Here is a 26,038-nt window from a genome sequence, read left to right on the forward strand (position 1 = left end):
ATATCAAAGTAGATAAGTTCTTGGGTTTGTTGTTATAGCTTTTTTTTTTCTTCAGCAGGTATTAAGTTTGGGGGTTTTCCGGCAGTTACTGGTCTTGCCAAAAGTCAAGGAATTTACAATATAGCTATGGTAGGGATCCTGTGGTCCTCTTCCCTTGAGTTTATATAAATATCATGTACTGATGATCTCATCCAATTGTGAAGTGTATGGTAGTGTCAGGGAAAGATATTAGCAAATATCTTGGAGACAAAAACTATGACTCAGTACTGACCTTGACTTCATTGACTAGCAGGGAGATTTACAGCTCGCATCCATAGAAAGTAGGATTTCATATAAGTTAGTGGAAAAACAAATGAATAAATCACAGAAGCACAAGGGGAATAAGGTAAAATATTTCTTACTTGATTTTTCTAACTGAGGTTTTGCATGGAAGAAATCCACTCAAACTCTTAGAGATTGTATCCTGAAGGTTGATATCTTTTGAAATTGTCATTCTTCCATATACCTTGCACCAGGGCTGCACTCAAAATTATAAAAGTGCTGAGGTGAGGGGGAAGCTTTATGCATGTATTTAACAAATTATGTTTACAGATTGCCTTTAAACTTGGTTGTATATTGCTATTGATGTTTTCAACACTGGAAATCATAAGGGCAAAAGTCAACAGGGAGCACAAGATAGGGCCACTTCTGTCTCCTCCCAAGTCCCATTTGCTTTTCCATTTACTTCTAATAGGGAAAGAAGATGGGGGGAATGGACATTCACCTGTTATGGCTCCATTCAGTGCATCCTTTACACAGGCTAGACCCACCTCCTCCCCAAGAGACAGTCCTAAATTTGAAAAGTAAAAAGGAAATTAAAAGCTCAGTTGTTATTCTTTACATGCCTGATAGATGCCATTGAATACAATAGGACTGGACTACTAGTATGTATTTGGTGTCCTTGCCTACACAACTTGTCCTAACTGAAATCAGATGTTTGTTTTGGGACAGAAAATGGTCTTCTACTTTGTGCAAGAACAGGTACAGAGGTGACTGAACTAGCTGGCCGTATAACACTATGCCCATTTCTGGTGGTCTTCAGCCCAGAAGGCAGTCTGTAAGTCTGCTTTCCTACAGTTTAGGACTTGGCCAGGTATGTGTAGCACCACGATATGGGAAAACAGGAAAAAAGTAGTCAAAATGGATACCCAAAAGCAGGTACAGCTTCATCCATTTGCACTCCAAGCTGCCCCACATCTGAGCCAACTCCACGCCAAAGACCATGTTGCCAGGTTCGTTCATATGAAGTTCTCTGTAAGATGAGAAGCTGAGCTTCAAAACCAGGGAGCAATGAAAGTCATGGCAGAAGGAGAGCTTATCAGCGCTCCTCAGACATGGTTTATAGCTTCTGGACTTTATTTAGATCCTTGCCAGCCAGCTCGGTGAGTGAAGGAACAAACCCACTTTTGTCCTCAGCTAGCCGAGACGTGACGGAGAGACATTAAGGAAAAAGGGCTGAGTGAGTGAGGAGGTTTTGGCAGTTTAATTTGGTTCGCTGCAAGCCATGTGAACCACTTGAATTTTAAGTGTGTTCAAGTTGAGGGCTGTGTACTTGGTGGAAAGGTAGAAGTGTGTTGCCATTTAAAATCTGTTTCTAGGTGTTCCTTCTTGACACAATATAGCACTGACGGATGCTTGTTTTCTTTGGGCCTAAGAAAGAATGTGTGCTTATGTATAAATATAGTTGAACAAGTCTGTGCCTTAATGACACTATATTTGCACACAGCTCCGCAAATCTTTATGATCTCTAAGTATCCAGTTGCTAACAGTGATATATTGTGAGCTGTTCTGTGCTTAATTATTAATTTTACATTAAGGAGTTCCACAGTCAATATTTAGATGTTTTATGACATACAGAGCCTTTTCCATACCCATATTTTCTCTGCAGGGACATAATGTAGCCTTTTCAATACTAAATCAATTACACACAAAGTTAAAATAACTTGATTTGTTGCTTAAGGTCCTTTCCTAACATGGTGCATCAATTCTAAGGGAGTAAGAAGAGTGATATCATGGCCTGCTGTTAATCCTCGCAGACCTCCACATTCCAAGGGTCAAGTGTCAGCGCAGACTGTAAAGCTGCCCACGTTTCCCCTTCAGCTGTGAGTAGTCATGATGTGGGAAAGTCTTTTGGAGTGTGTGATACTAGAACAAAAGTACAGGAGAATCATTTTATTCTTTTCCGCATCTGTAGTGATGGGCAGAATTAATAAGAGCGTTATCACCTATTAGAAGCACCTGGGAGTTTGATATCTCTTCTGAATTAGATTTCCTCCAGAATTAATCACTTCTAAAGATGCTTCATTGCACCTTTCTTCAATGTTTAGCTTAGAATGGGATGAACTGCATCCAAAATTGCCAGTCCCTCTCCAGTGACTATTAAGAAACTTCAAAGACTGTATACCTGAGCCTAAAATGGTTTTAACTGAGTGATATTAATCACACTGTCTAACCCCAAACTTGCTGAATTTAGTGACTTAATTAATGATTTAGTTCAGGAAAGAATATCAAGAATATACTGAAAACATGTACCACACACCCCAAAGTGTATTATTGTTACATATATGGATAGAGTTTTTGAAACCTGTGATTTATAAGGTAGTTTCAAAGACCTGCTTTAAAATCATGCAGCATACTCTTTCAGCATCTGAATCATTTATTAAATTCAGCTATCAGTGGCTTTAAAATACAATTTAACCAAAAAAGAAGATTTTGAGTAGGGCTGCAAAGATTTCTATATGCAGATATTTCAGTCTCAAGATGGAGAAATGGCTGAGAAACATTCCATCTTCTATTATTCTAGAATGCTATTAGGGAATGAGTTGTTGCTATGGACTTGATTTAAAGGCTGACCAATTCAAAGCATAGCTTTCCAGAATAACTGATTGTGTTTATCCTTCCTCATTGTGGACTCCTTTACTGTGGGAAGCTATTGGACTTGGTTCAGAAGAATGAATCCTTTTTAAGGGAAAGGGTATCTTTCTAAGATGTGCCATATAAGCCTCTGTAAGGATTTGTTCAATACTAAGTTTGAGACCTTACATTCAAATATTCCACTTCTGTCTGTAGTTTTAACAGGAATTACTGCATCTTTGATATGATTTATCTAGAAAAGTGAAATGGGCTTAATGTAATTCTCTGGATGAGAGGGAGTAGTTGCCCAATTCATTTATCGGGTCTAGCAGTGAAGAAGTTCATTATGAAATACTGTCTGCGCAGGATGAATTTTAATAACTTCAACAGAGCAGATACTGGGAGGCCAACCAAATAATTTATCCAGTAGTTCGTCTGCGGGAGGGGAAAAAGAAAAACAAAACTCACCTAAAAAGATCCTGTATTAAGATGGAAACACTTGTCCCTCAGATAAGAAGTTTCAGATGTTTAATAGATGAAATGGCTAGGGCTTGACTATGAAATCAATACAAAGATTAAATGATACTTTGGAATAAGTGTGTGCTCTGGTTCTTACAGATGAAGCTAGAAACTATGTAAGAAGATTTTCCTCCTCATTATGGGGTCTGATTCTTCTTTCACTCACACTATTGTTATAGTAACCCTTGGCTTACATGGATTAATTTTGGATTGATGTAGGTGATGAGAATCACAGTGACAGAATCATGGATAACAAGGATGGGTGTTTCAATTATATCCCCACTTTGTAACATGAGATTAACACACAACCAATTAGTTAAAGAGGCAAAGGATAAAGATGAGGACCTCTAAGGTGCAGTTACCGATGAAGCATATGTTGGTGTATTGTCGTTATAGCATATCCATGTGAAAAAAATTGATACTTGTATAAGTCGCTGGTAGCAATAAGGGAAAGGGTCTAATATAGAAGAGGCACAAAAAAGGCACAGATCATCCTTTTGCTTTTCTCTTTCATTTCACATATAGTGAAGTGAGAAATTAGGAAGGTAAAAAGGGAATAAAGGCAATGTAATGCTGTGTATACCTAATATAGACCTTCAAGGTCATTCCTGTATTCCATAGCCTCACCTAGTATAAATCTTTGCTTTAGTAGTGCTGGGCTGATTTAGATCAACAGAAATTCTGGCCCACTGTCTCAAAAAGCATTTCCAATCAGGGAAGATTGACCTTGCACTAAGAGATGTTATTAAAATGTAATATTATTACCTTTTAATCAGGAAGGATGCCAGTGTACCTTACTTGGACATAGAAGAATAGTCTAAAGTGGTATTGTAAAGTAATGACGTGTTTTTGATTAAAGCCCACTGAGACAGGGGAGTATAATTGCTGCCTTTCTTATAAGATATTTTTAAGAAGCCAGTCAAGTCCTTTACAAAAGTAGGTAATTTAAAGAATGAGATCTTCCATCTATGAAGTGTGGCCTGACCAAAAGACTACTAAAATCTGTGAAAATATTACCTTCTTAGAAAAATCTCTCCATGTCGTCGTTGTTCTTGAACAAGTCCTAACGCAGACTATGCACACAGAGTATGTACCTTGGGTTTCTTATTACCCATTCCACACAGACTGTATTTTTATGGTGTTTTAAAAATATAGACACTTACTGTCAATACATTACATTGCTCTTTTTTTTAATTTTGAAATAATTTGTTGTTGGAATGAAAGGAAAAATATTCTTCTAATTTCCTTTTCATTGTCAAAGTGCTATTAGATTTTAATATACTACTGATTTAAAACCTACATTTGGCACTGATCTCTTTTGTTTCCATGAATGTTATTTACCTAGTTTCACTCCTGCCTTGCAGACAGTCCTAGCTTAAGAAGAAAATATTGACAAACATCTCTATGTTGGAGCCATTATTGGCATGGGATTTCTCCATTAAAAAAAGAAAAGCAGTCCGAAGTGTTACCTTGATTCTTTCTCAGCTAAGATATGCCCTCACAGTCCAGGGTCTCCAGTAGGCCATATGGGTGGACCTATTAAAATACACTCTACCAGTGCACCGAAGTTTCCTTTCCAAAGGACACCGGTGCTGTGCAAGGGTTGTGGGCTATAGTATGGCTAGGATATTTACCTGGCTCCAAGAGCTGGTAAGTGCTGCTAGGTCCCCCAATTCAGAGGCTTTCGTGGCTTGATGGATAGCTGAATGTGGAGCAGGTTCCCAGTGATTAGCTACGTTTTGTTTAATAAGGGCTAAGAGAGGAGTCTGTACTTGTTCTTGTTGCCATTCCTGTAAATATTCAGAATACTAACTCTTCTTGACAGGGCTGGATGGAGACAAGGTGAAAATGGCTTTGAAGGTGTCCAGTTCTCTCCCAGAAGTTCAGAATGCAAATAATTGACAATTCCTTTTTCCTAATCTGAGTGAAGTCTCTGAAACATCTATTTTCTTTCCTTCATTTATCTTGATTAAGAATGCCTCCTGGCTTAGAGGCTAGGAGAAACTGGATATTAACTTCTTTTTTGGGAGAAAGTTAAATGATTAATCTAATTTTGTCTGCTTTATTTTCTGTCTTGAGGTTTAGGGGAAGCTTTCTACCACATTCAAAAGGTAATTTCTGATGGGTATTTCTGGATATGACATTTACATCAGGCTTTATATATTTGTATTACTTTAAAAATTGCTGTCTATTAGCAATTTGCATGGCTCTGGTCAGAACTATACCAGCCAGATAAACAGGGAAGAGTTAGAAGAATGGGAAAGCATTAAAGAAAAGGTAGAGAAGAGCTAAAAGAAAACATTTGGATTATAAAACAGAGCTAAGTGCAGAATATGTATTTTTAGTAAGCTCTCTGCTTAGCTGTTCTTGACTATAAAGTTTGCATCTGCATTTAAACAGCTTGTATACGTCTGAAATTAAATTTGAATGATTGCAGGCAATTCCAATTTTACATGGGAACTGGGAAAACAGCATGGTGAATCATGTGAGTTGTAAGCATCTCTGACAAAATGCTTCAGCTGTCAAACATTTCAGATCAAAGGGCTGAGTGAATGAGCAAGTCACTCTAGGCGAGAGGTGCGAGTCTCAGACTTTTTACCTGTGCTAGTTTTATAGAAGGTGAGGAAAGAGCTTAGCATCCTCCATCTCCACTGGTGCACTGATGGTCTAGAGTTTAGCTGGCTATTTTAGGCATTGACCTAGCTCCTCTTAGGAATTGAGCTATCTTTCTGGCAAGTTATCTTTCTGGTAACTTTCCACAAGTTACACAGGGCTTGTGGAAATTTCTCCATTTGAGGTTTTCAGAAAAGAAGTCAGTATTCTTCTGTATCTTTTTAAGAATGGTCCTGCATTGTAGGGAGGTGAATTTAATGATGTTTTAATGTCTCATCTAGTCTTTACTTCCTGTGATTTTTCCGATTGACTTCTAGTGCTAGCCAAACTCCAGAGAGAATGTGGGTCCTCTGTGTTTTCTGAGTGTGCCTAGGGCTGAGTCCTACTCTTTGTATGTTGAATAGCTATTCTTTCACACATAAATCACTGTTCTGTCATATTCGCCTGCTGTGAGATGTTCAATGCATATCATCATTTACATTAAACCATTTACTTCAAGAGAATGTGTTATATTGCTTTATGAATTATGTTATCTGACATATAATATTATGTTATGAATTGGCAGTTAGAATATTAGAACAGTGGGACTTTTTATAGCTTATGGTCACGATCCAAGATGTAATTCATGCCTTTTCTTAATAGACTTCACTGGTCAAAAGGGAAGCAGACATGAGTGTGTGACATTTTTACTATGGGTCCAGAACTTAAGCAGAATCTTAGTTAAGTAAAAATCTTTGGTGGTTTGCTTATATCTAAGGCCTGTTCTTATCTGGAGGAAGGACATCGTTTTTTCATCTACAGCTCTATTGTTCTAAGTCCTCTTTCACTAAATTTGTAATTCCCAGTCCATCTGAGGAGGCTGTAAGTGAACAAGTGTGCTGAGTTCCCTGTGTCTGAGCAAGGAAGGCTTGTTTCCTGAAGGGGTAACAATGATGTTGAGTAGAACTGGGGGGAAAGAACTTTAGGGGAAGATGGAGTTGTAGTAGGTATAATTTGGTGAGGAGCTTCTAACAGCAGCAGAGCAGTCGCTATTCCTCTCCTCTCCTCTCCTCTCCTCTCCTCTCCTCTCCTCTCCTCTCCTCTCCTCTCCTCTCCTCTCCTCTCCTCTCCTCTCCTCTCCTCTCCTCTCCTCTCCTCTCCTCTCCTCTCCTCTCCTCTCCTCTCCTCTCCTCTCCTCTCCTCTCCTCTCCTCTCCTCTCCTCTCCTCTCCTCTCCTCTCTCTCATTTTCCTTGTTCCTGTTATCTGGAGGTTTAGATTTACATTTAAGAAAGGATAAGCTTGGTTCAGGAACACATCACAGCACTTTCCTGTCTTTCTCAGGAAGCTTGTGTGTTAAAATATTACACCCTTTTATTTTTAAAATGTGAAAAGTTGATATTTTTTTAAAAGTTGAGGATTTTGACATGTACTCTGAAATAGAGAACATTTCCACCAACCAGCCCTGTTCCTCTTACATAAAAGGCTTTAATAGCTATGTCACCACATATCACGGTTTCTGTTGTTACTTCTATACCTGTATATGTTCAGATGAGGGGAAAGCTGAATAAGTAGTACACTTGGCTGAGAGAAAAAACAGCCTGTTGCTTTCCCTTCATGGACTGACTGTGGGCATAGTTTTTGCTTTTGAGTTTGACTATAGATACATGATGAAAAGGAACTGGCACACAAAAATAAGAAGCCATCTGAATAAGTTAACTTTTAGCATGTGTTTCTACCTGTCTGTCTGGCAGTCAGTCCCTCAAAACTTTTGAACTCATCACTCAGTTCCCACTAATTTTCTCATAGGGCTAGATGATCTCTAAAGGTCCCTTCCAACTCAAAGCATTCTATAAAGTCTGAAGGAGTACGTTAAATTTGTCTAAGTCTCATGAAAATAAAAGAGAAAAAGATCCTATTAATGGTCTTGCTAAGGGAATGACTGACTTTAGCACCTCTAAGACATCATCTTATCCATCCAGGAGATGAGCCTTTGGACACTACCAGATAGGAAATGAAACTTCACTGATTTTACTCCTTATAGAACTGACTATTTCATGCTGTCTGTGGTCTATTTCATGCTATCTGTAGACTATCAGACAAATGCAAAGACTACATGTAATTTTTCTTTGTGAGGGAAGACTGCACGGTGTCTAAAATGTAAGTTATCCCAATCGGGGACCACAAGTTTCGTATTTTGTACAACACAAGAGCTGTGATGGGGATCTTAGTATTATGAAAGGATAAATAATGTTCTTTTTATTTGCTTCACAATTTCTTCTATCTGCACACAGTAGAGCATAAGTTTCAGTATACATATGCTACCACAAAATCTCATAACCTGGTACGTACTGATAATATATGCATGATCTGGGAGTCCTTGGTGGGGCTAACAATTTTCAGTGTTTTCACCCAACAATTTTACCCCAAAGAAAGAAACATTCATAGCACTAGAGGCAAAGGTCCAGTGTACCAAAGTAGCATCCACGTCGCATAACTTCAACTAAAGCACATTCATTTACTGACATTTCATGTATTGTCTTGCCTGGAGCAGCAGATACCTGAAAGCTCTTAACATTTTCAGTCATGTGACACTCTACCCTACAATATGGCTAGGGACAGTGCTGTATATAACTCATTCTCAAAAAATCCCAGCAGTGAATAATTTATTCTACCAAAATAGCTGTGTTAGTCATGAGAAAAAAGGTTAATACTAGTATTGCTAAAGGTTGACCTGCCCATACATCTTTACAGTTTTGTCATAATGTTCAACTAGGAATGTCCCATTATTTCTTACTCAATTGATATGCTTTCTGACTGCATTAACTCTCTATAGATAGTAGCAATTCTTCACAGTTCTTCAGCTCTACTTAACATTACTGAAGTGTCTTTTGTGTATCAACAGAAGTTTGTTTATTATTCATTCCATAATTGATAGTTCACCAGGACATCTCTCCACTCCTGTTGACTGCAATGTGTTGGCATGCCCAGTGTACTGATCAGTGATCCCATCTAAAATCTAGTTTAAAAAGTATACACATATCCTGAATTTGCCAGACGTCTAAACAGAAAATGTGAAAAAGTCCTGCAGGGTGAATAATTATTGCCCTATACAAATGTAAGATATGCTAAAAGACTGAACTCATTAATTCTTACTAAATGTCTTCTCTATTGAGCAAGGCCTTCAAGTTTTTAATAATGCACATAAGTTAATAACTGCAGTTGCAATTCAAACGCACTTGATTGGAACCATAATAGAGCTTTCTTCTTGTATTTGTTTTGCTTCCCTGGTGCTTGTTGTCTTTAAAGTACAAAATGACAGTCAAACATGTAATTAGTTATGATGAGTATAGTAGTCAGGAGGGTATCCTCCTTTGCTCCATTTTCTGAAAGTGGGTGTCTCTTTTTTCTGTAGCAATAAATGTAATGTGCTTTAGAGATATAGGTAGCCCTCCTCATTTCTTCCTTTTTCATCCCATTTTTCATTCTTTGTTCTCCTTCTTGTAAACTACAATACTTTACTTGAAAGTATACCATTGTGCAGATGATTATTATCAGTGAACGGAGGTACATCTGAACTTGTGAAGAAGGTGGAAATAAAACTCAGCAATCCTGTCATGTTAATTAGGAAAGTAGACCCTTCCCCTTATGTAGCACATGTAGAAAACATTTAATGTGCTGAACATACAATGGAGACTCACAAAAAGAGTGCAAATCACATGAGAAAACTTGAGAGTGAATTTTTTGAGCAATGTAGCTTTCATAAAGTTAAAACTTTTCAGTCCTTAAACTGGATAATATTTTAAAATTAGTATTCAAATTCAGAGTCTTCTTTTAATGCTGTAGGCTTAAGACAATTGTTCATATTTCATCAAGCTAGAAATAGGCCTCACTCCCACTACTTTCCAGTCCTTTTTGTAAACGTGGCAGCTGAATATAATAAATAAATGAATAAATGAAAGGGATAGGGGGTTACTAGTAATCTCATTCATCAGCTGAACTGTTCCTGATGTTCTCTTGGCATCTTGACAGAAAAAAAAAAAGCACAAAAAAGGAAAAAAAAAGAAAAGAAAGAAAGAAGGAAATAGAAGGGTTATTAAGAGGTAAATAACAAAATGCCAGAGAGCTTTTTCCCAAGAAACCGTCTGCTCCAATCACCACAACATTGTGCAAGCATTGTGTTTTACTTCTTAATGCCTAAGGGGAGTTTTTTGCCAATATTTCCAAGCCAACTTACAGACCAAATGAGCAATCAACAGATTGATAGCTGCAGCCTCTGGAGCAATGGCTTGGCTAGTGGGATATATGTCTGATCAATGAGGAACTCTGGGAGGCGCAAGTAGAGGTTTTAAGTGATTATGGTAATAGTGAAACTGCCCAGAAGGTGTGACAAATAAACCATGAATATGGAAATACACCAAGGCATAACTATACCTTCACTGAGAGACTGCCTCAGCGAGTATCTGCACATCTTTGGCAGAACTAGGAAGCTGCTGATTTTGCAGACATTTCTTCCTCGGCTTGATAAGTTAATATATATTGTTTAACATGATAATGTAGCAAGCTGTTGTTTTGTGGTTTGAAAGCCAGCTGCATTTGATTGATGCCAGGAATGGAAGTATTTATAAAATGACACTGAATTAGAAGTAGTCAGTTTATGGGTCTGGGGAAATGAATCTTTTATGAAGAATAAAACTTTATGATGAAGGAGTAATACTGGGGAAGCGTGCATCTTGAATTAAACTCTTTTGGACCAGATGTATGCTGTAGAGCCTTTTAAAATAAAAATTTGTGTCACTAGATTTTTAGGAAAGAGATCTCTATAAACATTATCTTTTGTGGTGGTCCAATCCCAAATGTATGGTCATGTGTGTTCTCTCTGTGAACACATCAACTAGGATAGGAAAGTTCTTCCCTGGAATTACAGCTATCGGACTTCTCAAAAAGGTCCCTGGATTGTACTTTAGCTGCTGGTTTAAAGCTGTTGTGATTTTTGAGGCATCAACCACAAATACTAGCCCGTTCTAGCTTTTTGTGTATGTGGGGGTTTGGTTTTGTTTTGTTTTAATGGAATACCACTGTGCTTTGAAAAGAATGGACAGCATTGAACTCCCGTTAGTTTGCAAACCTGCTTGTGAGCACAAGAGTGTGCAGGCTATGTTTCTGAGGGTAAGCCGTTCTCAGCATGGCTGCAGAAGCCTAGCACCAACTTCCAACGCTTCCTTTTTGTTTTCAGCCACAGTATTCGGCAGCTCCTCTGGTTGTTGTAGTGATGCGAGCATATAGGTGACGTTTAAAGAGGTGTGGTTTTCTGTACTGATGTGCATGAACAGAAAATAGGTACAACCTTACATAGACTGTACTAATGCATAATGACATCTAAAGACAACCCCAAATTTTATGTGCATTTTTACATCTGTTACATGAACTTGTGAGAATAGAATAACTTTTACTTAAATGTAAATGCCAGTTTGATGGTAGCTAGAAACCAATATCTCAAAACTTTTGACAAAAGAAACACAGAAACAAATGGATCTAATTCTCTACAGCTTTCCTCCCGGAGCTAGCATCTCTATGAAAAATGAATGTAAAATTCTGCTCTTCTGAGTTGCTGGACTTTCTAATCTGTATGCACCAGAGGAATGATTGCACAGAACAAGATAATGTCCAGTGAGTTGAAAGGTTAAAGAACTGCAGCTGGCAAATCAGAATCAGATTCAGCCATTGTATTGAGCCAGTTTTATGCCAGAGTAACTTGAGATTTGGGCATGTACATCAGACCTTAAAATCTACATGTGTCTTCCACAGTCTTATCATCAGAAAGATTTTAGCAGAACTGTCTAGGACAACTGTATAAATAGGATTTTTACCTGAATATGTATTTTAATCAGTTTCTAAATCTCTGCTGAGCATCAGCTCCTCTAATAGATTAATAATGGTAGCAACTGTATATTCACTCAAAATATAGTCTAATGTACTTGAGTATAGCATCTTATTAAATTGCATTTTTCAGGAAAGGGTTGCGCACTGAAACCCATTGAACTTCACTTGTACTTGGGCACTCTTTAAGATCACTTGAATATTTGCCTTAATTCTTATTTATTTCACTGAAGTCTCGTGACTTAGGATATCTTTGCGAAACACGTTATCTACTATGATTATAAATAATCTCAAAATGCAATAAATGTCTAAAAAAGAGCACAGTGTGTTGTCTGTGTGAAAAGAGGGTGAATCTTCATTCTTCAGAACAGAAAGCTGCTCTTTTTTCTTCTGAAGAAGTCTCAAACAAAGTAGGTGAAAATATCAGGGCTAGGATCATCTTGTAATATTGGAAAACATGGCATGGTATCCAGTGGTAAGCTGCTTTTTGAGCTGTCTGACCTTTAATCACTGGTGAATAAAACCAACATGCTGTCAGATCTCTGTTATTTTTCTCAAGGGGGTAACTCTGCCTGAAGTAGCAATGAAGCAAAACCTCTGAGAGCTTATATTCAAGGTCACTACAACAAGAGGCAATACTTTGTACTCTGTGAAGTACAGCAAAAGAAAAAAAGAAGAAACATATCTAAACAAGCCAGCTGTGTGTGTTTAACAGTGAACCAGGCAGTAGTTACATCAGCCTGTAAATGAAGCTGGGTTTGTTTTTAGTTTTACCACAATATTTCATTTTTATTTGATTTTTAAGTGATCTGTGCTTCAAGACCTTCACAAAGGATATAAATGCACTGTCTATCATTGTACATGAACGGTACATGTTTCTGTTCCGCAGGCACTTCCAATGTAATGTCTTAGGCCTCGTCTGTACCAGGAGGTTTTAATCACTTGTAGTTGTTTTGCCACAAAAGGCTGTGTGGATACTGAGGACAGATCATATGGTCTTACAGACCTGTTAAGAAATGAAAATGTTGTATTTGAAATGTTTTTTATCATGATATTTTAAAATAATACTTGCGCACTGAAAGTCTATGGGGGAAAAGAAAGGGTTAACCACCACATAAGAATTAGTCTGAAACAAAGAATTATAAATAAATTTGACATTGTGGTTCACACATTAGATAATATGGTTTCAGTGCTAAGCTACTTAAATGTAAATTGTCTAGTTGATGGAATTTGATAAATTGTTTTAGTTGGGATTTTTAAGCAAAAGAATGGATACCTTCCTGGATTCCTTATTTCTATAAAGCTTGCTAATACGTGTGCATTAATTTGTTACTTAACTTTGATTCACCATTGAAACTAGTTTGTTGATTTGATCATGACTTTTTTCTTATTTGGTAGGATTTTACTCTTTCTTCAGGTCAATATTACCAGAAATACTTTAGTTTTGGTGTGATATGTTACTTTAAGTTAGATTTTTTTCAAAAGAATTTCTTATTGACAGAAATTGTAATGTCCAAACAATTCCGAAACTGTGCAAGACTTTAAAGTGAAAATAGAGACATTTCTCTTATTTTAGCATTGTCGTCATCATCATAAATATCTTGTAGGCTTTCTACCTGTAGAATTTAAAGTGAAAAAAGATATATCTGTAGTTTATGTAGTGAAATGCAATTAATATGGATGGCAACAAATCATACAAATATGGGGAACTTATGTTAGAGTCATATATCTGTTGTAAACCAGAAATGCTAGTCTTTTGAGGTTGGCTCAGTAGCAAGTAAAAAAAAAATACAAGCACAGACTAAGTATCAGGTGAAACTATTTAGTGGTCTTGATGAGATAATTACGTATTATACCCACCTGGTTCTCACATGTGAAGGCAGTATAATTTTACATGTTCTTGCTAATTGCATTCTGTTGTCTGTCCACCTTTCCCTTAGGAACGACTGTGATGCATATGACAGCATTTGATGCTGATGACTCTAGCACAGACAATGCTCTTCTGCGGTATAACATCCTCCAACAGACACCTACCAAACCATCTCCAAATATGTTCTATATTGACCCGGAAAAGGGAGATATTGTTACAGTGGTGCCGCCTGTACTCTTGGATCGTGAGGTAAGTGAACATTTTCCTATCACCAGTCTGACATTTTAATGTTTGTGCCTATAATCTTCTTCTGTGATGAGAAAAGAGGTTCAGAGTATTGCGGGGGTGGGGATTCAGATGCTCAACTTTGAGGAGTCTGTTAAGAGTTCTGTTTATTTCTTATTTGGGCATAAGAAGTTATATGCTCTGATCAATATTTATAAATCTAGTAGTTCATAATTTCTGGGCAAGATATTTCGTGTTGGATGGTGAGAGCGAAGATTTCAGGAATAAGTGGAATTCAACTTTGAGTTACCAACTGACTGTTTGGAAGTAAAAAAAAAAAAAAAAAGCCCAAAACCAAAAACCTAATTGTGCATATAGCTTGCTATGAGATTTTTACAGTTTGTTGCTTTAAACCCTTTTCTAGAATTTTCTTTTTATTGAGTGGACTTAATGGACTAATTAACTTGGTACCCTATAGGCAAAAAATGAAAACACAAAAAAGGAATAGTAAAGGGACAGGTAGTCTGCATGTGGCTCTAAGGTGAACTACCATAGTGCCAAAATCTATGGTTAGTATAGATCATTAATGTTATGAGAGCATAAACTGATAGCAAAGAAAGCTTAGGTATGATCATTTCATGTTCAGAAGATAATAAAGTAGAGCCAATCTGTTAAGACAAAGGTTTAGTTACCAGAATATATGAGATCTGGGCACCAATACAATGATGACCTAAACAGTTACTCTATAAATCACCATTTCCTTCAGTTATGTAGCCCTGTGTGCTCTTAGGTTCCTGGAGATGACCAAGTTATTTTCTTGCAGGCTGTTTCAGGTATGTGCTGATTTACTGCATTTATCTTCTGAGTTGGTTAGATTCAGGACTGTCCAACAGTCTCAATATTCAGCACATTATTTCTTATTTTAACTAGGTGAAAATGATACCCATACCACTTCCCATTTTAGGTGAGTAGTTCTGCAGGCGTTTCCAACAGCAGATATTTAATAGGTAAACCAGACACATATTCCAGACACAAAGTGCAGTATAATAAATGTCTGGGCCTGTAGATCTCTCTTTTAAGTTTAGCGAGATTCCAATTCTTTCATACTTGTGTGGCTGGCCACAGAATCATGCCCAAGTTAAGATTTATATAATCACTACCTCTTTGCCTCAAGTTTCCCTTCTAAATTCATTGTTTCAGTTCAAAAGCTTCATACTGTTTTCTAAAGTCAGTTTAGGTATTTTTATTCCTAATAGATAACCATTCCCCAGATTAAACCAATTTACTCAAAATTAGAAAATCAATGGAAGGGAATGAACATGCCTGCTTTTCCTAGTATCTTCCAAAGGTCACTGGTGATTCATGAAATAATGATGCTGTCTCCATACAAGAAGTCTGGCCTCAATCGAACGGGTATTATGGCTGGGTAGTATATCCTGAAAGCAAGATCTGAATTCCTCATGATTTTTAATAATAGTTGGTTCAATACCTTTACTTTGAAGGTGACATGGCAAGCTGCAGTCTTGTTAAAACTGCAAAGTAATTTCTGTTGTCACTGCAAATGCTGTATGTTTTATGAGCCAAAATGTAGGGCTGTGTAAAATTTTAACACTAAAAACAAGCATTATGTGCAGTTAAAGTCCAGTCTAATATGGTCTTGTCAGGTGAAACGCTTGGGAGAAAGTATGTTTGCCATTTCTTCACAAGATGCTCTATGTTGGGCTCTCTGTCATCTTTGTGGTTTCAGCCTCTAATCCCCCTTCCTGCTTATGTATGTCTTGTGTAGAAACTGGTAGTCATGCCTCCTTTTTTAGATCTGTGGAGTTAGCCATTCATGGTCAAAGATATATAACTTCTATTTTTAACCGTAACGGCAGCTTATAGGGACAAGCAGCCTAATGATCCTATTCTGAACAATTCTGGGTACCAACGTAATCTTGATGCTATATAAATAACCCTTATGTATTTCTGTGTAGCTCATGAAATTGAATTATTGTAAAAGAATTGTCTGCCTCGGGTAGAGAGAGGGAGGAGTAACATCTGGAGGACGAAATGTCTGTCTAGCTACTGCTTAGGGAATAAGGTATCTGCATATCACCAGGCTTGAAGAAGTGACTTTCAGGATGCTGGAAAGTTGGTAGGCAGGAGGGAGTACTATTTACCACTGCTCTGTAGGCTGTCAGCTGATATTAGCGCCTTATTGTTATTATTTTCCTGGTGAACCTTTGTAGATCTGAAATGTTTTGGCTATTGAACACAGTCTTCTATGAAGTGCATTGTAGAAATATGGGACAAAGAAATGATCTTTCCCCTGAAAGCCTTTCAAGTAGGTGTGTAACGTCAGAGGACAAAAAACTGTAGATAGAGGCATTGAATGATGGTTGGACAAAGAGTGCATGAAACAGTATTTGTGAACAGGAGAGAGGAATGCTTTTACCTCCTCAGTTCTTACCCTTCTTTTGTTGGCATATCAGTGGAGAGAATGTATGATAGTAGACACGCGTAGGGAACAGCAAGGGTTTTCGTTAATGTTTTCCATTGCTTGGAAAAGAGAATGGATGTTGAACAACTCAGCTGATCCTTTTTGATGACTGGGATTTGAGTCAACAGTGTTTGCAGGTAACTGGGTGTAGCTCATGAAGTATTTACATGGGGGCGCGGGGGGATGCATTTCTGCTGGGGAACGCCACAGCTCCAGAAACTGCAAAAATTCATCCTGGGGAATCTGATTATTCATGACTGCCAATACAAACCAGCAGCTTCTCCTAGATTTTACTTAACTTTAAATTGGGTCAATTGCCTGTGATTTTTCTGTCTTCTGCTAGCTCTATTTATTTTCTATTTGAATCTTAAAAGTGAGTACCAGTCAAAGGTGGATTATTCTTAATTGTTCCTTGTAGGTGTACTGTTTAAAACTGTATTAGCCCTAGACACCAATTAAGAAGCTGAATTAAAGTAAAAATTTCTCTAGGATGGACATGGAGAAGGGAGAAAACTAGAGAAAACTATTTCTCATTGATCATATGCATATGCACCAGAGGTTGGTATGGACTCTTTTAAAGCATGTTAAAACACTGATTAAAATTATTCATATTTTCCATCTCTTCTAGTAAGTTTTACCACTGCTTGGATCTTGATGCTTTTGGGAAATTTTCCATTTCATTTAAAACAAATTAACGGAATATAAATTGTTTGGGGTTTTGGTTTGGTTTTGGTCTTCTTTTTAATTTTAAGTATCATTTATTTCATGTTTGTGCATCAGAGGGAACAGGAGACTGGGGGTATTGCCCACTGGGAGATACTGAGATGCAGAGATACAAAGCATCTGGCAGGTTTTGCACATACTGTATAGTCCATATTATTTATCCATGTTTTAACATTTTTAGAAAAGTTGCTATGGCATAGCCTCAAAAATTCTTGTTTCAGTGCAAAGAATCAAAATACAGGTATTTACCCTAAAGTAAAATAGAGTTTGGCCATCTGGAGAGCTCAGGTTTTATATCCAATTGAGTATATGTAGGAGAATCTTAGTATGCATAAGTAAATATCTAGGTTAATAATTTTAAGGAGATGAAAATAAAATCAAACATTTTTTTCTCGTAATACTTTAGAACTAAAAGTCAATTCTAAGTAGACAATTTTAAAATAAAACAAAATTTTTAAAAGAAAGGAAAAAGGAAAGGATTAAGTTGTGTCCGGTGAACCTCAACTGTGCATCTACTTATACTTTTAGCTACACAGGATCAGCTCAAAATGAAGACAATTTTGCTAAATTCCTACAAGCCTTCACAATTTCTTTTTCTGTGACTGGCATTTATTAGGTCTCTTGCTAAATTGAGAGTATGGAGATGGGAATGCTCCCTGGTGTGTTGTGACCTGTCCTTCAAAGGTTATTCCAAAGCTCTTCTGTGCGTAAGGCAGCAGAAGGAATATGTAACGTGGAAGACATCACTTTTTCTTTAGAGTTGTGTTTTTTGCTTGCACTACCTCAAAACAGAAAGGTCATCTTAGGTCTTTTCTTTGAGTAGCCTGTCTGCTTTCAGATTCCCAGCCTAGCTGTTTTATTTTTTTAACTTCAGTAGTAATTGAATGGGTGTTTGATTTAGCATGGATGGGTGACAGTGTGTGCTTTGGAGCTATTTCCATAGTGTAGTATCGCCTACAAAAGCATTAAGCAAAAAAGCCATTCTCTCCAGTATGCAGAAAAAGTATATGTAGGAAGCCCACGGATTACATCCGGCAAGCTGCTGAGTGGTTTTGATTCCTATTGACATCTGCTGAGGGAAGCCGAGTGCTTCATGCCTCCAAGGAAAGACTGAGCACCATGCAGGATTTGTATGGCCTGAATCTACCAGAGTATTTTTATTTATACATTTTTCAGATTCAAAATTGTTTCCAAAAGTGCATGATCCTCAGGGTTTGCAGTGAAACTCAGGTAATTTCTCAAAGAACATCCGTTTTCATTTTCAGAAGGCAGGTAAGGACATATTTTTGAAGATTAATGTGGGTTTTTTTCTTGTGGGAGTTAGGCATCCTTGAATGTGTCAGCAATAAAGATTGAAGAGTGTTAGGGGGCAAATTATACCTCCAGATATCCATTGGAGAATACATTTTGATTCATAAATTCAGAGAAGGATGCCCTCCATCAAAGTGTATGGTCTAAATGACCCGAAATAGAGCACAACAGAAAAGAAAAAAAAAAAAAGAAAAAAAACAAACAAAAAAACCCCAACCCCCAAAAACCCAGATAAAAGCTAAAAAAAAGGGGGGGGGGGGGGGGAGAAGAAAGAAAAAAGAGGAAAGAAACCTTGAGGAAATGTCCTGAATTATGTATTTCAGGGACGGAGAGTCCATTTCAAAGTGACACTCGGAGAGTCCATTTCAAAGTGACACTTCCCCTGCAGTGGAAGAAAAATGATGCTCCTCATGTGCATAGGAGGAGAAAATGCTTGTACTCTTGTAGAATCAACTCTTAAATTTCCTTTATGGATCAGTAATCAGTTTTTCTGCTTACTCACAATGCTATTTTGCCAGCGTTACAGACCCCTCTGCTCTGCAGGAAAGTAGCTGTGTGATTTGTATAAATTTTATATGACTAAAGTACTATAAGAAAGCTGCCCCCACAGTTGCTTAAGTGAAATATTTACTTTACTTCTCACAGTTTGAGGAGTAATATGCTTTTGCTTTTGATAGGAACTGCTGTGCATAATTTGAATTAAAGTTAACAAATAGTTTGAGATGTCTGCTACATGCTGGACTATATACTGTCACATATGTTTTTAAACACCTCAAGAAAATCAATTCAAGTATTCTGTGATTCTGAGAAACCCTGGGCTAGATTCAGTTAAATGAAATGTATGTTCTCCAGCGAGACTGACGCTTGGTATGCCTGCGCAAGCCATGCCACCATTTCAGTAAGCAAGTGCTATATTCTGTAACCATTTGAACCAATCTTGGTGCATCAATCTACCATTAGTTGAATCATATATACCTTTCCCCCTATTATTTGGAAACGTGGAGCTGAAAGCCTTATGCCATAAACAATGAGAAAGCTGGAGTTACATTAGCCCATCCTGCTCGTGTTTATGTGGACCGCTTGTAACAACGGAATACCTGGCAGAGCCTCCCGCTTAACTGGATGGCTCTAAGCTTTAAACAATAACTGCAACAAAAAGCAGTGTATAACAACTAGCAAATACCTATTGCTGTCCATACATTGATGAATGAGCGTACAGCGTCTAGCAATTTTTCAAGTCAACAGCAGCCCACTGATACATATTCACCAATACGCTGCTCGCGTGAAGGAATGAGTGCGTGCATAAATGTTCTTTACAGTATTCAACCAGTTCTGCTGTGATAAGTAAATCACAGTGTTCTTGTTGATAGGGCTTAAGTTCTCTGATGGGGTAGCAGTAGGAAATAGAAAAAGCTTGTCCACTTCTGCAGATGGACACTACCCTCTTTATCCATATTTTCCATTTTGGAGATAGTGTCTTAAACAGTCAATATACTTATTACTTACTCGATCTAAATGCAAATGCTGAACCAACAGTGCACTCTTATTTTTAATGAAAAGATATTAATCTTTTCAGCAAATACCTTCCACATTTGATCTTCATATTAACCTCTAAAATATTCATATTTACAGTGATTGTGCGAAAACGTATACCTTGGAGCACATCAGCTCCGAGTTGGAATAATTGTATCATTTTCTCTTGTCTTCTCTGACAGAATTCCCACTTGCACACCTTTAACTTGTTTTGCAATATAGTAAATTCCATAGCTGGACCTCAGTTTCTGTGGTTTGGGTTTTTTTAGTGACAGATATGGCAATATCTCATATTTATTTTCTGCTTAAAATACAAGATAAACAAGGCATTCATCCTTTTCCCTTGATTAATGCATTTCTTACACTATGTTTTTTGATGCCTGTAAATGTGAGGAGCAGTGGGTCTTCAGTCAGAGAAAAAATGGTGAGTCTTCGGTCTCTTTTCAGAGATTATTCTATAGTCCATTGTATCTCAAGTATTAGAAAAGTAGAAAAATGGGGAGAAGAAAGTTTCCAGTTGCAATGCTCACTTACGAACAAATGGACAGAGATGGAGTGTTAGTGAGATGTAAACTCATATTTAAAGTCAAGTTTATGATGAACTTTCCAGCATTTGGGCTTAAATCTCTGCAGTGAGAAAGAATCATATTTTACTAGATGTACCAGTAATTCTTAGTCTGATTCCTATTATGTTTTTGATGAGAAAGCTCATTAACCCATTCTTAAATCTTGAAAGAGGCTGTGCAAAAGAGGTAAATAAAAGTAAAAATGGTATGTCAAAATATAAGTAGTATCATTCAGGTTAGGAATAGTAAAGATTCCCATTGCCAGAACATTAAGAAAATTGTTCATTAAAAAAAAAAAAAGTCTGATCTGCGTAAAGCTGTAGTGGCAGAATTTCTGCAAATCCTTCATTACATTGTTATTATCTGTTTCTACTTTCATTTAATTCAACGCATAGTTTGATAGTCAGATTTTGTTTTAAAAAGAGAAAATTTTCTAACAGTAATAGGGACCAGATTTTCTTTTCTATAAAAATCTGTGAGGGGTGAACATACCACATCAGGAACCTCGCAGGCAGCCATTTCAGCACAATGTTACCAACTCTTTCTGGGCAGTGAATGTGATATCAAGATCACAAGGCAGATAAATCACTGAATGGCTTTTCTTCAAAACACTAAGAACAACATGTAAGAATTCTACCTCTGGAAAAAATAAAACAGTTCGGTGAAGACATTTGCTTTCTTTGTAAATAAAAGGCTTGCTGAATAAGCTACTGCTTATACTCTGTCTTGCATTTACCTTTCCCGCTGTGAACTGAGCATGACTAGCTGCAAAACCCTAGTGACTGCTGGAGCTCCCTTCAAATTCTTGCATTGGCTCCTCTGTGTGGATGGTTGAGGCCTCAGCAGGTTTTCCTTCACAGTGCTGAACTCCAGAACTGTTTGTTGACAACAACGTTGTAGGTAGAAACCCCTAGCTATTACAGACTCCAGATTATCATCCTGCCAGATCTGCTGGCTGACATCCATGTGTAGGTGCTCCTTTAGAATTTCATCCAATATAGACTGGGATAATTGCTATACGTACTTCTTCAGCTTTTTAAACTGTAGGTTGCAGGTGGGTAAATAATAACCACTTAACAGGCAGAGCTTCTGCAAGGACATATTTCCCTCCCCTGTGTAGATGAACCACATGAAATCCCAAGCCACCTAAGGAGTCTTTTTCTACTTGTCTTCTCTGTGTTTCCCTCTGATCCCGAGGGAAGATGAAAGAGCATTTCCAGCTCTTCATGAGGATCTTGGATTTATTTCTTAGGTAGGCTACTGGATCTTCATTCCTCTAGTATGTTATCCACCATAGTATGAAAAACAGGTGATTCTCAACTATTGATGACTCCAACCACCATTTTAAAATATATACTCCTATAATACCTTACTTTCTGGAAAAGCTCCATATTTTCCACAAGAAAATGTGAATATGATTTTCCAAACTTGCAGTTCTCTGTAGCTACACTGAGAAATATTTATATTCTCACTCTCATGTTTTGGGTTAGGAGTTGTGGTATCACTAGCAGAGAGTTTGCTGATCCTCTAGACATGTCGCTCATCTAAACATCTTGAGTTTCTCTGACACTGATGTATTGCAGAGATTTAAAAAAATATCTTCAAGACACTTACTAGGAGTGACACAAAGCATGATATCAGCTGCCCATATACTTTGAATAGAGGCTGATAACTGAAATGTTAGCTTTTTTAGCTAGAGTTTCTTTATTTAAAAAATTGAAAGGCCTGTTAGCTCTATGGATGTTTAGATGTTAAAATCCCACTGTGACATAAAGAGGGGAAAAGAAGTGGTGTACTTATAACAAAGAACTTCAAGTGGCAGATATTGTAGAGAGAGATGGTAAATTACCAAATGCTGGCACATATTCTGCTAGTATGAAGGGCCCGATAGTCACTAAAGTTCAGCTACAATGGAAGATAGTAAAACTTAGAAATTCCAGATTAGGGTCATCATGCATTTTGTAGATATCTGGAGCAATGGTTTCAGTTCAGGAGAGAGAGGATTAGAGGGGACAAAAGGTGACTTTCCTAACGAGGAATGTGACTGTAAAAGGTACAATTAAGTCTCTGTTGATTTATTAATAATAAACCCTCTTTTTCTTGCAAATATCTAGTTTCCAAACAGGTTTTGCTGTCTGGATAAGATGATCTCCTCCTTGTTATAGAAGTAGTAAGGATGTATCGCAGTTAATGCTTGAAAAAAACTTTTTGAGTTTTCTATCTTAAAAGTTTGATTTTTGTATCGAGAATCAATACTTTCAGAATGCTCAGTGCTTAAGAGAGCAAAAGGGAAAATATCTGGAAGCAGTCAGTTTACAACCAGCATGACTCAAGTAGAGTTAGTACTGAAAAGTAAATGGAATTACTTCAAAGTCACTATAGGAATAATTGCTTAGATATATCAGCGTTGCAGCTCAGAGTACTTGGGACTCTACAAGAGTTACCCCAGAGATCCTTCAGGAGAGAAAGTTTTGTGTGCTTTAATATGAAAATTAATCAGTATTCTTTCTTTTCTCAAAATACAATAAAGCTTTGGAAACAGAGCAGTTGACAACTCTACCTTTAGTCAAGAGCAGTATCAAATATATACTTACGTACTTGTGACTGTAATGAACAGTTAACCCTAATGTTGTTGGAAATTCACCAAACGTATATGCATCTGTGGGCTGTGTTAAGACCTTGGCAAGGGAGAGAATTTCCCAGTGCCAGAAATTAGGATTGCACACTGGTCATCTTCCCAAAAGAAAACAAAGAAAAGAAAACCCTTAGATTAATGTTCAATACCAAAAAGGAAAAAAGAATCTAGCTACAAAACTGTTGCTTGAGGCCAGATTCCTTAACCTTCCCCCCCCCCCCCCTTTTTTTTTTAACATAAAGGTATTGTCAAATACATATATGGTTATTTTTAGTGTTCCACTGGCATAATTCAGATTTCCCAGTGCCATTTTTGTGGGATAATTCCTCTGGCATCAATGGAATGTTACTTTTGATTCTCCAAATGCCGATCAGATAACAGGTTCATCTTTCTCATTTTATCTTCACTTTCTTTTATCTTTCTTGTATTCTCATGAATTCTATTTTTAGAGTGTATGTAGCAAAAATTATTTAAAATATGCTGTTTTGTAGGAGATTTTATCTTAACACCATCAATGAGAAAATTCTTTCTCTCTAAATTCTGCCTAATTGTACCTATCCTTTGTGCTGGAGTATCTGATTACCATAACGTCAATTAAAATGCGGGGGGTGGGGTTTCAGCTTTTACTTTCAGTGTAATTCTATTCTTTTGGCTTCTGTGAAGTATTAGGTAGTATTTCTCTATTTAGTTGTGTCAACATCCCATAGTCCTCAGTCTGTACTGTTGAGTTATATAAAACTCTACCCAAGGTTAAAAAAAAACCCTCTTAGACTACATGAGTAACATTAGTTTTTAGTTTTCTGTTTATATACTCAGTAAATCAATTAAAAGCTAATCTGAGAAGGCAGACTGTGAATAATGTTGGTATATTTGATTGAATTATACATTTTAGTTCTTGGAACAGATAAACACAGGTAAATACACAGAACTATCCTGAAGAAACATCCCTTTGAAGAGGCCTGGAGTTGGATAAATTGTTGCATGAAGCACATATAAATACAAAGAGTCATGTTAATCAAATTGTCCTCTGCTGCTCTTTCCGACTGGAGAATCCACTGGTGTTTCACTTGTAATACATTCATGTAACTTTTGCCTATTTGTTTTTCATTTTTATATATTAAGCAAAGTGCGAAATTGAAATCTTAATTAAAATATAGCTGGAACATCCCAGAGAGACTAGTGACAGCCTTTGAATCTGTCTCTAGTTGTAAATGTTGGACATTACATCCATATTATGTATATATAAACATTTCAGAAGCTCAAAATCTAAAGCATAAATGAAGTCATTCAATCATGTGGTTGATTACTGTAGAATTGAAGAAGTTACATTTACCACAGAAGGGCTAGCCTTTTCTTTATATACATTATGTACTTTTTTGATATGGCTATGGAAGTTCCCTAAATGATTGATTTTTTCCTTGCTGGAAGATCACTGAATTCTCTGTCAGTGATTAAAATGCTGCCGCTTATGCATATAATTCAGTTTTGCTGATTACTTCATACAGTTTGCTTTTGACATCTTTAATAGATCTGTCTTGTGTCATGGATTTTTTAATTTTTTTTAAGGCAAACTCAATTTCCTTGAGAGGAAATCCATAAAGCATCATTCTTCCTGCAGAACAAGTATAAGCTGACTCCTTCAAGACCATATATAAATCACTCTTAAGGGAAGATACTGCTCACTCAGAAGAGTGATTTGTAAACGCTTTAAGTTTGTGCCATATTATACTACCATCTTCAAATAGATACCTCCATCTAAAATACGAATTCTGCCTTGCAGGTTGATGGTATCATGGAGCAGTATTTACAAATGTTGACTTTTCTTTTTTTGACATACAACATATGATGTCTTCAGACTATGTTGCCTGACACTGCTCATTTAATGATTTTACAATACTGGACCACAACCTGCCCGAGATGAGATGTTATTTTCAACATAAGAATTGAATATCCTTGCCACCTTAATTTTTCTTTATAGTATTTATACTAGGATGTTGCCTTGCATAAAGTTTGAAAGTACACTTAGACAGGCCAGGCAACAAGTATGCTACAGATGAAATCCTGGTAGTGTTGATAGGGGAGGAGAGCTACAGGCTTTGAAATGGGGGATAATTCTACTGACAGTCATGAAAATATTTCAGCTTTAAGGGACTGCCACAGAAAAGAGGCCCTAGAATCTGGCCTTTGCTTCTGCAGTGAAGAGGAAGGGAAGTAAATTTTATTCCAAATGTATTTCAATTTAATAAACATCTGTCATGTATATTTAAAACTGCCATTTTGGGATTGTAATTATATCATCTGAAAATAAGTCCTTCTCAAAAGAGAATTGAAGTGACAGGCTGAAGAAAATGAAACATGACATTGCTCGTTCTCCTTTCGTCCTAGAGCTAAAATTTAAATTAATTTTCTTCTTCTTGTCAGAAAGTATTTTAATTGGAAATTATTTTTGATTGCAGTTTTCAGAGAGGAATGGGATTCTTCCCACTGTGTGTATACAGTTGTTCAGTGTCTCCATAATATTTTACTAAATTAATCATTTGCAGATATTTTAAATAGTTGACAGCTGTACTGGTAATTCTAAAGAAGGTTAGAAAATTAAAAAGCTTGAGATAAACGTAAAGATTTTCACCCTTTTTTTTTTTTTTTGTTCCTCAGCACCTTTGCATACAGCCATGTTGTGTTTGTTGCTATAGTTACCTGCTTGTCGGGAGAAATGAATATTTGATATTAGCAGTAACTAGACTGTAAAAATTAGATATGCTGCCTCAGTTCAATTTAGGTTTATCACAATTTCTGTACAGCTGAATTTCTT

General features: G+C 36.9%; 1 protein-coding gene across 1 annotated transcript in view; it reads left to right on the forward strand.

Moving 5' to 3' along the window:
- The window catches only part of CDH13 (cadherin 13), a 498,153-nt gene that overhangs the window by 345,907 nt on the left and 126,208 nt on the right, over positions 1-26,038 (forward strand). Inside the window, 1 exon segment of the mRNA XM_075715390.1 lies at positions 13,822-14,000. Coding sequence (XP_075571505.1) covers positions 13,822-14,000 — 179 coding nt within the window.

This window comes from Pelecanus crispus, chromosome 8, assembly GCF_030463565.1.
Source record: "Pelecanus crispus isolate bPelCri1 chromosome 8, bPelCri1.pri, whole genome shotgun sequence".
NCBI classification, from domain to species: Eukaryota; Metazoa; Chordata; class Aves; order Pelecaniformes; family Pelecanidae; genus Pelecanus; species Pelecanus crispus.